Here is a 15,671-nt window from a genome sequence, read left to right on the forward strand (position 1 = left end):
AGCAGCATCAAGAGGTTTGAGCACAAAATATACATTTCTGACGACACCCCTCAAGGCAATGCTTGGGAGTTGTACCCTTCCTTCACATCTAAAAATGAGCGTTAATTTCACATTATCTTATTCTACCAACTTTTTTAAAATTAACAGTATAAATACTACTACTTTTTGAGTCTTATTTCTGGACTTGTTCTTGATTCTGTAAGCAAGAAGATGAGAGCTGTAAGAACCCGATTCTGGAAGCAAGAAAATAACAGCTGTAAAAAACCATCCGGTATAACAACCCACCCAATGCAATGTGACGTTCAACGTCGGCGTGTGTGTCAACTGTCAGTGCGACATTGGTTGGCTGACTATTTTGTTGTAGGAGTATGGTGTTTGTAATGCCATCTGTATGCGACACGAGTTGAGAAGCTTGGCAAAAGGATTTTGCAAGTTGGCAAATAAGTGGGTACTAGCCGTCGTAAATATTCTACTAAACCGACAGAATGGGCGGCGGGGATTTGGTGAGTTCACGAAATAGTGAATCGATTGCAGTTTTTGAAGTTGTTATTGCTCGAGACTTGGTCTGGGGCGTAAAATAGTCTGTGTCAGAAGCTTCCAACAAGCTTTGGGTTTGTAGAGCCACAGTGTAAAGGAGCAGTTTTTGTGAGGGAAACCTGCGATTCATACTTCTTTTCCACAGTGTGTGTGTGGGGATGTATACACAACACATACGTTACTAAACTAGCTTTAATAAAATGTAGGCATCCTTTGCTACATCAAAATGCATGATGAGAAAATGCCCCAGTGTTTAAAGTGTTGGAGTTTCATAATTAACTTCCGAATTTGATCTTCAAGTTGTTATGCTGCGTGTGGTCTGTGATAAAGAGCATCTCTGAGATGTAAAAAAGAGTGATATAACACTGGATGTGCAAGAGGGTAGGGTCATACCGTTCAACTTGTGCATTCAAAATCATAATATTGGCTTTTTAAAGATCATAGTAGCATGGTTAGAAATAATGGATGTTTTTAAAAATAGTAAACCATTTATAGTGTGTGATAAAGAGCTGTTTGCAAGTTTAGTTCGATATTTAATAGTTTCTACACTATACCCTGTAGTAATCCTGAATTTATCTTAGAAGTTCGCTCTTCTTATCCTAAATTCAGTGACATTTTGAGAGAGTGAATTATAGATGGCAAATGATAGTAACCATAACATTTAGAGACTTCCTTTATTTCAGAAAATCCATGTTACACTGTGTTCTCTTAATTTGGCAACTTTCTAAGTCGTCCTTGATTATTTTTAGCTTTGTTCTTGATAGTTGACACAAAACGTTGAGAAGTATATACACCCTTAAATGAGTATGTTTTCGTAAAATTAATCCAAAGGTTGCTGTGGTACTAAGGCATTCTGAGAGAAAGAAAAAAAAAAAAAGAAGTAGCATTTTGACCTGAGGTAAAGGTTTTTGGGTCTAGCTGTCACCCCCCCCCCCCTTTAGCAATCCTAATTGTAACTCTGACTCTGAATCTAAAAACCCTAATCTAAACATGAAACACAAACACTAATCCTAATACTGTAACTAATATTGTAACCATAAACTTGAAATACTAATCACAGTCCTAAATCAAAAATGCTAATCCAAACCCAAAACCTTAACTTTATTCCTGAGTATAAAGTAAAGTTATAACCAGACTATTTACTTATTACTAACTTTGTCAAATATACATGTGAGCACATCACATTTACAGATATTGAAAGACACCATTCAGTTCTCGCTCTTACTTTTCTTATTTATTATTCATTGGCATTTGTTTTAGGCATGTCTGACTGGGCCATTTAAGACTCCTTTTCAGGGGAGGTCAAGAGTAGTGTGGCATGAATGAGGTGCTGATATTCAAACTATGTAACTACGAACTACTCTGCTTGCACACAAATCACTTGGTTACTATAAGTAAACATTTCTTTTGCAAAAATTCTCATATTCATTGACATTTAAGCAAATACTTGGCGATATTGTACTTGAAGGCCTCACCTTGCTTTTTGCGCAGAAGTGGGCGTGTTGCGAATGATTGATGACCAGGTCTGCATATGTAATGAGCCGTGATTGACATGGCATTCAAACAATGCAAATGAATGGACTATTTTTTTTGCTAAAAATAAAAGCCCACTCTTGAATTTTAGTTGCTTGTTACATTTTGAAGTGTTTCAGATACAAAAATAATAGCTTTTTTGGTAAAATAAAAGTCCACTCTTTTTAGAATTTTAGTTGGTTGGTAAGCGATTCAAGTGCAAAAATAATAGCTTTAGTTAACTAATAAAGGGAACTTAAAAAAAGGACACTTGCCATTTTCATATCCCCCTCCCCAACAAGGACACACCTGCCCAAATAAGGGACTGCCCAGCCTAAAGGAAAACTGGTGGTAACCCTAGGTCAGGACAAGAATAAGAAGTGAGCTTATATACTTTATTTTGAACAAAAAAATGTATCTCCCAATTAAATCGTTGGCTAAAAAGTGACCATGTAGTCTACCGTTTAATTTAAAACAAATATACTTTGCAGACAGCCAGATGCAGGAACAAAACAAAGTTTATGAAATATGTATTTTATTTAATAAATATGCATTTCTTTGTTTATATTAAAATAAGAAACAAACAATTGTTCTCGAAGACAACACAAGACACGTACTAAAAGCCGGACAGTGTATTAGGATTCTTCGAGGGAATACATATTCATTAGTGCCCGATTATGAAACAGCATGGGGGCGGGTTTTGGGCGGGGCTTGCTACTGCGCTTCTGGTGATGCCCTCAAGTACAATATCGCCAAATGCTTTAGTTACATATTTGCTTGTAATGTTTATATTGTACCTCATATTTTTGATGTGAAAGCAGGGAGAGCAATGAGACATGCTTATTTAAACACTGTATGATGGTGTTTTACTTCTTTTGCTTGCATTATGTTTGATATGCTAAGTTCTTGTTAATATTCTGTTTGATTCCTTAATGAGGATGGTCGTGTTAGGAAATTCATGGAAGAATTCAGAAAGGTTTAAGAGCTACAAGATTATTTATTTTATTTTACATTCATTGACCGGGATAGTCCGACTGGATACATGTCCATTTTCAGCAGAGGCCCGGGGAGAAAAGCTCCAAAGGTAGTTACAAAAGCAAATATACATAGTACAAATTAAGCACAGTTTACAGCCTCTAAAGAGACATGTAAGTTATACAATCTCACAAACGTATGATATAGTTCAACAGGTACGTTTCCGTTATCGGGGCAACAGCTGTAATGAGCTGTTGGAAGGTTAGCATGAGGTTGCAATGATTTTATATAAGTAGAGAAAATATATTGTGTATTGACCTTTCATAAAAACAGTTCAACTAGTCCAATATTTTTTTCATTAAAAACAATACACAACTGTAGACCATTGCCATAAGGGAGGAGTGGGCAGTGCTCCCCCACGGGCAGTGTTTTTGCGGGCAGTGTGAAAGATAAATACTACGTTTTTGCTTATTGCCAAACTTTACTGGAATGTCTACATGTATGTAACCTTTCCCCCGTAAATTTACTTTTAGAATTACCATTTTGAAGCTAATATTTGAGAACATGAAAATTTATTAGTAGATCACTAACAGCAGTGCAGGTTTTCAGTTAATTATTTCTGCTGTCATCAGTGATTGCATGTTTAATCGCTTCAAAGAAGTGCACTCATATACAGTTCTGCTGTCATCACTGAAAGCATGTTGACTGGTATGCTCCACTGTCAGTCTTGTAAAAGTGCGCATGAGATGGTCGGTGTAAGATGGAGTTTGCTAGTGTGAATCAGATGCAGTGCTTCTTGGTGATACTAGCCTTCGCAGCGTTTTCGTATGGTATGATAAGCACGCCCCTTTCACTGATGTCCCTCTAAAACGGTTACCTTCACTGATGCCGTGTAAGAGTAAGGGACTTTGTCTTTTACAATGCAAATGGGATACACTAGCTGCAAAAATGTCCTTGCTCCTTTTTTTGTCCACAATTTCAAGTAAAAACTGAGGGCTGTTCTCACATCAGCGGCAGCAGAGTGATCTGTGCGACTGCGTGTGCTAACCTTCCAACAGCTCATTAGAGCGGTTGCCCCGATAATGGAAAAGTACCGTTTAACAAAATACAACACAAATAAATTGCAGGTGTAATACAGTTGGTACAAAAATATAACTTGAGATTTAGTCCGGCTTGGAGCAAGGACATAACCACTAAGACTTGAAATACTGTTTGAGACTTTTCTTGAATTGAGATTGGGTAGTCTCTACAGTAATGTCAGCAGAAAATGAGTTCCAAGTTTTGACAACAGAGTTGGTGAACAGAGAGTCACCAGCTAAGTTGTTGGATTTAACAGTCTGAACTACCAGTCTATTAGATGAGTGAAGTGGTCTGGGGTTGAGGTAGGGGTAGATAATGTTTTTAAGTGCAGGTGTATTTTCAGGTTGGTTAAGTACTTTATGAGCCACTATTAGTTGGTTGTACTGAATTAGCCTGGGCAATTCTAGCCACCCAAGATTATTTAGGTTTGTACAGTGATGTGTTCTGTAGGGCAAGCCAGTGGCAAATCTAGCTATATGATTATAGCAGCTAGAGAGTTTATTGAGATCAGTTGGTAAGTAAAGGGGAGGCATAGAAAAGGGTAGTGAGTAGATGAGTGTGGGCAATAGCAGTTCTAGCATGTGGGGTTAGGAATGGTTTAATCCTGTATAGTGAGCCAAGTTTTTTATTACTTGTTTTGATAATTTTATTGACATGTATATCAAGTTTAAGATTATCTATGATAACTCCTAGGAGTTTTGTGTAGACATCTGGGGAGATTATGGTGCCGTTATTAGACTTAATGGAGAAGTACTGTGGAGTTTTGGGTGGGTGAGAAAAGTAATATCTTTATTTTGTTGGGGTTTAAAATCAGACAATGATCAGAAAGCCAATTTTCAACTATGTTAAAAGTATTCTGAGTTGATGTCTGCAAATCTGGCTGGGAGGTGGCAGAGCAAATCAAGGTGGAGTTGTCTGCGTATTGAATGCAGTTTGCTTTAGGGATGATAGCATGGAGGTCATTAATAAATGGAAAACAAAAGAGGTCCAAGAATAGACCCTGGGAACACCTAGGGTGTTTGGTAAGAGATTGGATAGTTTATTCTGCCATAGGATGGCTTGTTGTCTATCGCACAGATAAGATTGGAACCATTGGAGAGAATGCTTGTCTAAAGAAATTGTTTTCAGGGTGTGGATGAGTAGTTGGTGGTTAACCATATTGAAAGCCTGGTAAAATCCAATTCGAGAAGTGTTATGGATTGGAGAAAAAGTGAAAGAAGCTTGGCTTAATGTGCCATCTGTTTTCTCAGAACTTCATTTAATATTCAGTTATGAGATGTATGTTATTTGCTTGTATTTCTCCTTTCATTGATTTCTCCTATTCATCTCTTCTGCATATTTTAAACATCTTTAGTAAATCCTCACTTTTAAACTGTAACATAGAGTTCCATACATAGGTAGAAAATAAATCAAACCATAGCAACAGTTTCTATTGTTTTTATGTCATGTTCATGTTTTCTTTAAGAATTGGGGGGGGGGGCTGGCTGGCCCCGTGCAAAAAGCACAAGGGAAAAAAGTAATATTTGTGATGTGATGTACTTTACCTTGTTCCTCAAAGTAGTGCGATCTCTTATTTGATGTATTTGTATTTTTGGTCATGGGCAGAGTATTAGGCGGGTTTGGGCGGCCTTGCTACTGCACATCAGGGTGTATTGTTGTAAAACTTTGCCGATTTTGATTTCTACTAATTGCCAAGTTTAATACTATTGGCTGCAAAAAAAAGTATATTATAAGTTACTTATCTTTTTCTCATCACATAGCCATCATTTGCTGACTATGTAAGGAAAAATTCTCTGAAGTCTACCTAGGATATAAAACTGTCTCTGCATACAGTTTACACAGTTCCATGCAAAAATCCTAAGCCTTGTAGACTACACACTTGGGAGCCTTATAGGTTCATAAGTAAGTACTAGGCTAGCTGTTCTTGTCAGACATTTAAAACCTACCAATTTCCTTTTTCATGTTCAAATTAACCTATCCCATTTTGTGTTAGATTGGTGTTGCCCATCCCATGGGCAATTAATTAAATACTAGCTCTAATGGGAAGAACTAGGATCATACCATACATAATTTGAGGAGACCCATGCATGGGATAAAGCATTTAGGAGCTGCCTCTGTCCATTAGTACCACAGGGGCAGGCTTGGGATACATTTTCTGTTTGCCATCCATAGATTCAAGTTGCTCTTGAATATGGACAGGGGTGAGATTTGATTTACATGGATGGGGAGTCTGTTCCAGAGCAGCGGTGTCCTCTGAGTTATACCTGTCCCTCCAAACTGTTCTGTTTATGTTGCATTTGACTTGCTGATGAACAGTAAATCTATCCGTATTGGATCAGAGAGTAAAACTGCATCAATTGTTTGAGTTCATTAATTTCAGTACTCCATTTCTGTGGTTCACTATGAGTGGCGTAGGAAAGGCCATCAATTATTTGCACATCACAGTTTCCATAGAGGAAGAAGCTTTTCCGTTTGCAAGTAAAATTTGCAGAAAAGAGACCTTTGTTAATCGACACCTGCACAGGAAAAGTCAGCACCCCTTTCATATGAAGAAAGGGAAGATAAAAGGACAATTCATCAGACTTAGTAGGCTGACCAGTAAATGAACTATTTTTGAGGAAGAAGCAGAGTATTTAGGGACTATATTACGAGATCGAACGTTTAGTTAATTTAATAACTAAATGTCTCTCACTAAATATCGAAGACCCAAAACTGCGAATGTCAGTTTCCACTCAGGGAAAGAAGTTGTTTGGCTGTTACGGGGATTTTGCCCTTTCTTCATTGTGGAGCGATCTCGGATGTGGTATATTTAGTTTGGGGGGGGGGGGGCATTTGTGTTTATTGTTTTTTTTTTTTTTTTTTATGTAGGACAACAGCATTGTTTCCCTGTGTGGAAACTGCCATTCGTTGTTTTGGGTCTTCGCTATTTAGTGATCAACATTTAGTTATTCGATTAACTATGTGTTCGATCATGTAATATAGACCAGAGTATTTAAAATTGCTTTTTCTCCAAAAAGGCTATGACATTGACTGGCTTACAAATATCGTCAAGGAAGTATTTCTGCTCAGATCAAACAAAGCCAAACCTATTTTGATGAAAAATCAGCCAGAGACTATGGCAAAAAGGGAAGATGATTGGACTTCCACAAATACTTGGTTAAATATACCATGGCCTTTCCACTCCCTTTTTCCAGGCACCTGCATCTTATCAGAGACATACAAAGAGACAAGTGGAAGATTATTTTAGGAAATGGTGAATTAGCCAGACTTATTGGTGACAGCGTTTCATTTATCTGCAAAATAATTCATAACCTGAGATCCATGTTAGAACTCCATCAAACTACACTATCAGAAACAAATACATGTGCTACTTACAAATGTGGTAGGTGTAAGCAGTGCTGACTTATTAGCAACACTTCTAACGTTCATAATTGAATTTTAAACCTTTGGATGAGAAACAGATAAAATTGTGATTCACAAGGAGTTTACTTGGCATTTTGTGATTCCTGCCCAGGGTTCTATGTTGGAAAAACGGTGAGCTGTCAAGAGGAATTTACGAACACAGTTTGGCTGTAAAGAAAAAAGACACTAGTACACTAGTAATTTTTTTAGCCAAACACTCCCTAATGTGCACTAATTTAAAAAAAAAATTCCAGTTTTTCTTAGTAGATGCTGTCAGCATGGAAAAATTTTAGGCAATTACGATGTCCTACTTGAATGTCATGAATCCTGGTGGCAGATAAGACTATGGGTAGATAAGTTTCCCGGTCTTAATAAAACAGTAAACATTAAATGTTTTCTGATGGCACAAAAACTTTAAATGCTAAATACTGTTGCTCCTAGTAGCCATGATTTTCTTATTTACAGAAATATGTTTTCATTTTAGAAATATTATATTAGAAGTTTTGTCAGCAATACTATACCATTTCATATAGAGAGTAACATTTCTGATTGGTTAGTACTTGGTTATATTTCTTGAACTTAAATACAAAATAAAACAGCAAAACAGGAGGGCGATGCCTGAAGAAAGTAAACCACTGGAGTGCAACAAATGAAAATGCACAAACAGATTCTTCTCCAAGTAGTCCACAGCAGATGTAAAACACAAGTTTTAATGACAGAATAAAATACAGATAAGCCCTTTCGCAGTAAGCTTCATCAGATCTAAAATGCATTTCAAAGCTACAATCTTAAAAGTGCAGAGTCTGCAATTGTACTACCTCCAATTTTCCCTTATCCGCACCATAGTACAATGAATTTTCCCTTATCTGCACCATAGTACAATCTCTGCAACAGGCCTATTTACGCGAAAGTGCTTCTTCGGGAAAAAGCACTTTTGCGTAAGTATACCCGGCTGTTAGTGATTCGGTGAAAATTTCATTCGGGGATCAGTACAGATCCCATTTTATTCAGTATATATGCATTTTCTACATATATATGTTCTTTGATATGTTTATACTGACATCTGTTTTAATTTTGTGCACCATATATGGTTTTATGTGATATAGAGTGTTTTGTAGCTTTAAATATGCATTTGTGTTGTTACTATGGCAGCTAATAATACTGGATGCACTTTGTTCTGATTTGTTGATTGTGACTGTTTCTGCACTTTTAAGATTGTAGCTGAAATACATTTTAGATCTGATGAAGCTTACTGCGAAAGCGCTTATCTGTATTTTATTCTGTCATTAAAACTTGTGTTCTACATCTGCTGTGGACTACTTGGAGAATAATTTGTTTGTTCATTTGTTTTAAAATGCATTGTAACTTTAAGAAAAAAGAGGGAACTGAGAAGTATTTTATTGGTTATGGACGATCATGTGATTCATTTGATACTTCTTTTAAGCTTGAATTGTGTGATTGGTTTAATTTGACTCTGAAGTTCAATTGAAAATAAAATGAACAAAAGCACATAAGCTCTTAGTAGTTAAAACTTGTGTTTGGGACTCCTTCCACACTTGACTTTGTAGGATTGTTCAAAGTTCACTTGTTTTTTTAATTCTCCTCTGCTTTTTGTTGTATAGGCTCCTAGATAATTATTAGGCATGTGGTCCAGGAAGCCACTGAAGAGCCTAGCTCAGCTTCCCCATTGGCTAGAGCAGATGAGATGCATATTGTGTGTGAAACTGAATTGTTTGTGCTTGATCATATCCCACTGTAAATTATATTTATTTCCACTTGCATGTCATATTGTTTGTTCTTTTCTGGATGCATGCATCTCTTTTATGTTCCCTTATTCCATCCTGTATGCTTTCACAGTCTTCCCTTGGGGTAGACAAGATCTAATAAATCATTTAAGTAAAATGAATCCTGCATCAGAAAGATTCCTATATTTAAAAAAAAAATAGCAATATGAGACTTTATAAAAACAGTATGAGACTTTATAATGCAGCATTATTTCATACTGATCTGCATACTTACTAGTCTCATGGTCCTTGCAGGAATTCGGGCGATTGAAAACAATATAAAAGACAAATAAAGCTTTGGACACATCCCAATAAAGTGGAAAATTGGAAACTGCCTTCCATAAAACAAGCCACAGTATAAACGTGGTAACAAAACCTACAGTTAAAACTTTATGGAAATCTAATGGAAATTTTACTTTTGAATACCACCTTTGAAAGCCGTCCACTGAAAGGAGAACATTGAGGTGTTCGATCACCAAACAGAAATGAAATGCGAAACATCTGTTCATTTATTTTGTAAAGTCCTATTAAATCCAGGGTCTGATAATGTAGTTTTAAAGCTTTGCACCCTAATTTGAGTGTTGTCAGTTCTGTATGTTCTGATTTCATTGGCACCTGGTGCTAACCAACATGTGTAACCACTGCAGCATCCCTACAGTCTCATCATCCCTGGTAAGGTCCGACCACAAAGCAATCACTTTCGAAGTCACCATCTCCCCCAACCCCCCCCCCCCGCTAGTGTCAAACAAGAAAACTTCTCCAAAGCTGATTACAACCTCCTGAGGGAAGGTATAAACAGCTTCACAGACCCCTCCCCCTCCACAGAAACTGGCACATATGTCCAAACTTGCACCAATAAGAGCATTTATATAGCTGCATGGAATCAGGAATACCAGACAGGATGAAATCCTCCTCCTCAAGGAAGAGTAAACCTGTCTGGTGGACATCTACAATAAATAAACTCTAGAGTACAAGGAAAACAAAATGCTGTCCAAGACCAAGAAGGAGCAGGTGTCTAATTGGAAGCAATCTCTCCTTAGCCTGAACAAGTAAATAAGAGCACTACACTAGTGAAATCCTCCAAAGCAATCTTCGAGTCCAAGCTGGCCACATCTGCTAAAGACAATCATAAGTACTGTGTGTACTATGATTTTATCTTCTGTATAACTTGTCCTTTTTGAATTTTATACTTTCTAATGTGAAGCTGAGACGGCTGTGAATGTTTTCCTTTTTTATACTTCCAAATTTGTACTTTGAGTTTTTATACTTGTATAATTTTTTTACTGTGGAGTTTTTCTCGCCAGGTCTCCGGTGAAAAGGGGCACTAGCACAGATGGATTAACCCGGTCAACAAATGTCAAATAAAATGAGGCTTTCTTCACATATGTCTGCAATCTCAAGGGAAGCACCCTGATCTGCTCAGAACTGGTGGTCAAGGACACCACATACACAAACCTTGTAGTTGTAGCCAACCTGCTGGCAAACAGGTTAAGTGAAAACTTCACTCCTCTGCCTCCCCTTATCTCTAGGGGACAAGTCATCACTGCCCTCTCCAAGGCAAAAAAAAAAACACAGCCTCCATGGGACCCGATAACATCCCAGGTTGCATCCTACATGAAGTCAGGCAGGAACTTGCAGCACCATTAGGCATCCTATTCAACCAAAGCCTGAGTACCGGCTTCATCCCAGCCGAGTGGAGGACAGCTACTGTCATCCCTTTGCACAAAAGTGGAGCGTCCATCGAACCGGGAAATTATAGACCCATCAGCCTAACTAGCCTGATCTGCAAGGCCATTGAGTGGATTATCATGGACCTCATTAACAAGGACTTTGGCAACCTCCAGATACTTGATCCCACACAGTTTGGTTTTTGTCAAGGGGAAATTATGCCTGTTAAATTTGGTCGATTTCTTTGAGACAGTCACCAAGGCCATAGACGAGGAGAAGACTGTGCACACTGCCTACCTTGACCTGGCCAAGGCCTTCGATACTATTCTCCCACTCAGGCATAATAGCTAAACTCTCTTAACTAGGCATCACTCCATATGTTTAAACAAAGTGGACCAGCACGAAAAGGATTGCTTAAACACAATTTTAATAATAAATCATCACCATCAATCCAAAGTAATGGTAATAACCATTACTGGAAGCAAACCGGTTTCGGCTTACACAAGCCTTTGTCAATGCTGAAGGAAGTGAAAAGTAAAAAAGTCTCCGCCATGTTAAGCACAATTTATATCCCAGCTCTTAAAGGGACATGCATATAGACCATCAAATAGTGCATTTGCAGTTCCAAATGGAAAAAATTATGTGGAAAACAATACAGCATGTATATTTATAATTATACTTATGTAGGAGATATATAGATTAATAAATAAAGTAATCATCATATATAACTCCTGCTCATCAGAATATTATCAAAATATCTATGCATATATTAAATATAAAGAACATATTATACATATGAATATAAGCTATAATATAAAATGTCTGCATATCTTAAAAAATACAATATATCTAATGAAGAAATATAATACATGTTTATATTGTTAATTACCTCATCATTGCTGTTCTAGTATATTTAGTCCTGGTCTGAACAGACCCCCCAATTTAGTAATCCACTTATTTTCCATATCATTAAGCTTCTGGTGCCATCCTGCTTTGAAATTTCTATGTAAAATTATCCTATCTATAATGACAAATTTAAATGTAGCAGATGGGTGTTCAATAGTATGTTTGAACAATGCATTTGTTATACGTCTATAATGCATTTGTTATACGTCTATTCCTGATAGCACTCATGTGCTCACCTATTCTGAATTTAACTGGCCTGGATGTCTGTCCAATATAAAAAGCAGAACAAGTGCACGTAGCTAAATATACCACCCAATCTGAACTACAATTTCCAAATATCCTGATGTTGAAAACTTGCGAAGTGTTCTTACTTGAAAACTCACTCGTTTTTAATACATATTTGCAAGCAGTACAATGGCCACATGGAAAACAGCCCTTTAATATGTCTCCAAATAAAGTGGTTTGTTGTGGTATGGTGGGAATGTATCTCTTATAATGAGTGAAATATGAATTCATATTTCGTCCCCTCCGATAGGAGAATGAACATTGATCAGGTAAAATTTGATTCAAATTGTCATGTGATAATAAAATGCCCCAATGTTGATTGATAATGTCTGTAAAGCGATTAGTATTTGTCCCATAAGTAGTTACTAACCTAATAGGTTGATTGCGTTGTTGTACAGGAGTTACCAAGTTATGTGATTTATATTCCAATAGTTCTGTACGTGTTAGCTTATGGTTGTAGAAATATTGTGTGCCTTATAGCCACGATTAATGAATCGTCTAGACAAATAAACACTAAAGTCAGAATACTCTTGTTCAGAAGAGCAAATCCTTTTAATCCTCATAAATTGAGATTTAGGAATATTGCGGATGATGTGGCGTGGATGACAACTCTGAGCATGTAACAAAGTATTGTATTCTTTGGGGCATTTTATTATCACATGACATTTGAATCAAATTTTACCTGATCAATGTTCATTCTCCTATCGGAGGGGACGAAATATGAATTCATATTTCACTCATTATAAGAGATACATTCCCACCATACCACAACAAACCACTTTATTTGGAGACATATTAAAGGGCTGTTTTCCATGTGGCCATTGTACTGCTTGCAAATATGTATTAAAAACGAGTGAGTTTTCAAGTAAGAACACTTCGCAAGTTTTCAACATCAGGATATTTGGAAATTGTAGTTCAGATTGGGTGGTATATTTAGCTACGTGCACTTGTTCTGCTTTTTATATTGGACAGACATCCAGGCCAGTTAAATTCAGAATAGGTGAGCACATGAGTGCTATCAGGAATAGACGTATAACAAATGCATTGTTCAAACATACTATTGAACACCCATCTGCTACATTTAAATTTGTCATTATAGATAGGATAATTTTACATAGAAATTTCAAAGCAGGATGGCACCAGAAGCTTAATGATATGGAAAATAAGTGGATTACTAAATTGGGGGGTCTGTTCAGACCAGGACTAAATATACTAGAACAGCAATGATGAGGTAATTAACAATATAAACATGTATTATATTTCTTCATTAGATATATTGTATTTTTTAAGATATGCAGACATTTTACATTATAGCTTATATTCATATGCATAATATGTTCTTTATATTTAATATATGCATAGATATTTTGATAACAATATTCTGATGAGCAGGAGTTATATATGATGATTACTTTATTTATTAATCTATATATCTCCTACATAAGTATAATTATAAATATACATGCTGTATTGTTTTCCACATAACAATTTTTTCCATTTGGAACTGCAAATGCACTATTTGATGGTCTATATGCATGTCCCTTTAAGAGCTGGGATATAAATTGTGCTTAACATGGCGGAGACTTTTTTACTTTTCACTTCCTTCAGCATTGACAAAGGCTTGTGTAAGCTGAAACCGGTTTGCTTCCAGTAATGGTTATTACCATTACTTTGGATTGGTGGTGATGATTTATTATTAAAATTGTGTTTAAGCAATCCTTTTCGTGCTGGTCCACTTTGTTTACAGATTTGGCTGTTTTTGGGACCGTGCATGTTGTCCTGCGTGCGTGTACCTTGGATTGATCAATCCATATGTTACCAGATGGGTATCAAACTGGCTCAGTGATGGAACCCACATAATCAAAATAGGGGAAACCATCTCAAATAGTAAACTCGTAACAAGCGGTGTACCTCAGGGATTGGTTTTGGGGCCTCTGCTGTTAAGGATGTACTTCTCAGAGGTGCAGGCCAAATCTAGTGGGCTATGGCTGACCAAGTTTGCAGATGACTGCAAGCTGGGTGTTGTCATAGATTCCCCTATTGATGTGGACATTCTCCAAGAGGGTCTCACCCAAACAATTGACTGGTGCCAGAAACATGGCCTCAACCTGAATGCCAAAAAATGCATCATCATCTCTTTTGGGGAGAATGACGTCCCCACAAATTATCACATTGCATATCAATCAGTCGTGAGGGTATTGGGAACCCAGGTTGACAGCAAACTGACTTTTGACCACTATATTGCCTCCGTTGTACAGAAAGCTTTCTACATGGCCCACCTCATTAGTAAGGGTATCTCATCCAGGGACAAAGGTGGTCATAACATCTCTGTATTCTTCCCTTATAAGACCAATTATTGAATACAGTGCCCCTTTCGGCATTTACCTCACAAAGCACATGCAGCAGCTGGAGAGACCATAGAGATTCCTCACCCGGAGAATCCAGGGCCTCAAACGTCTACCCCTACATAGATAGGCTAAAAGCCCTGTCCCTACCCTACATAGATAGGCTAAAAGCCCTGTCCCTGCACTCAGTCTCCTACAGACTCCTCAGAGATGACCTCTGTCTGACATACAAAGTAATCTCAGACCCCGCCCTGATGGGACTGCTGCATATTCACAAGTCAAGCTCCACTCAAGTAACCCGCACGCGAGACCTCAACCTGGTCTGTGACATCAATAGGACTTGTTGGCAGGACAGATGTGTCCCAGAGATTCCCCCTTTTGTGGAATAGACTCCCTCTCCACGTAAAACAGAGTACCTCATTAAACCTTTTTAAGTGCAACCTGGATAACTGAATGGGGAACAGAAAGTACACCCCCGGGATTCTACCTATGTCCCTGCTGGACAGTGGCGTAGGATGCTGACTTGTTAAACCGTGGGCTAAATTCTTGACTAAGCTTGTAAGGCCTCAGGGCCAATAGCCTAGTAACTTCCTATGATCCCATGAACAGATTGCTTGCAGATAATGCCCTGTTCCAGAAACAGGCACTGGATTATGCCTGCTTTTATTTGCTGATCTTTTTTCTTATAACACAGGTTCGTGCATTGGTTCAGTATATATAATGATGAAACATTGCACCACAGTTGGAAAATATGTCAGTATGCAAAGAGATTTAGTTTTACTTTATGTAAAGCATTCATCCATTGTCTAAGCCATTTTCTGTGTTGAGGACTGTGGTGCTCCCTAAATGAGTAGGGCAGAAGAGATTTCATATAAACAGGAAGTGTTTCAAGCTCATCTTGCAGAATGTCTGAGCATTCCCAGGCAGGCTGCCATGTGGCCTACTCCCAGTGAACTTTACCCAGTAAACATTTTGTGAGAAGTGTCGAGACGTCATTACAAGGTGTCCAAACTGCCTCAGCTGTCTGTTGTGACACAGTGGACCAACAGAGTCTCTCTTCCACGAGTAATTAAATTGTCTATTTGTTTTTAACTCTGTTGTGGGTAGTGAGCTCAGTCCTCTTGTGGAGGGGCCTGACTTGTGCCACTTGTATGTGTGACTTCATCCTTTTGTCCTC

General features: G+C 37.7%; 1 protein-coding gene across 1 annotated transcript in view; it reads left to right on the plus strand.

The window, feature by feature from the left end:
* The first annotated feature begins 320 nt into the window (after positions 1-320).
* The window catches only part of CWC25 (CWC25 spliceosome associated protein homolog), a 564,446-nt gene continuing 549,095 nt past the window's right edge, over positions 321-15,671 (plus strand). Inside the window, exon 1 of the mRNA XM_044055290.1 lies at positions 321-503. Coding sequence (XP_043911225.1) covers positions 486-503 — 18 coding nt within the window. The 5' untranslated portion in view covers positions 321-485. The remainder of the gene's footprint in view (positions 504-15,671) is intronic.

The sequence above is a fragment of the Protopterus annectens genome, chromosome 13.part0 (genome assembly GCF_019279795.1).
Source record: "Protopterus annectens isolate FY-2018-M chromosome 13.part0, PAN1.0, whole genome shotgun sequence".
Lineage (NCBI taxonomy): Eukaryota > Metazoa > Chordata > Ceratodontiformes > Protopteridae > Protopterus > Protopterus annectens.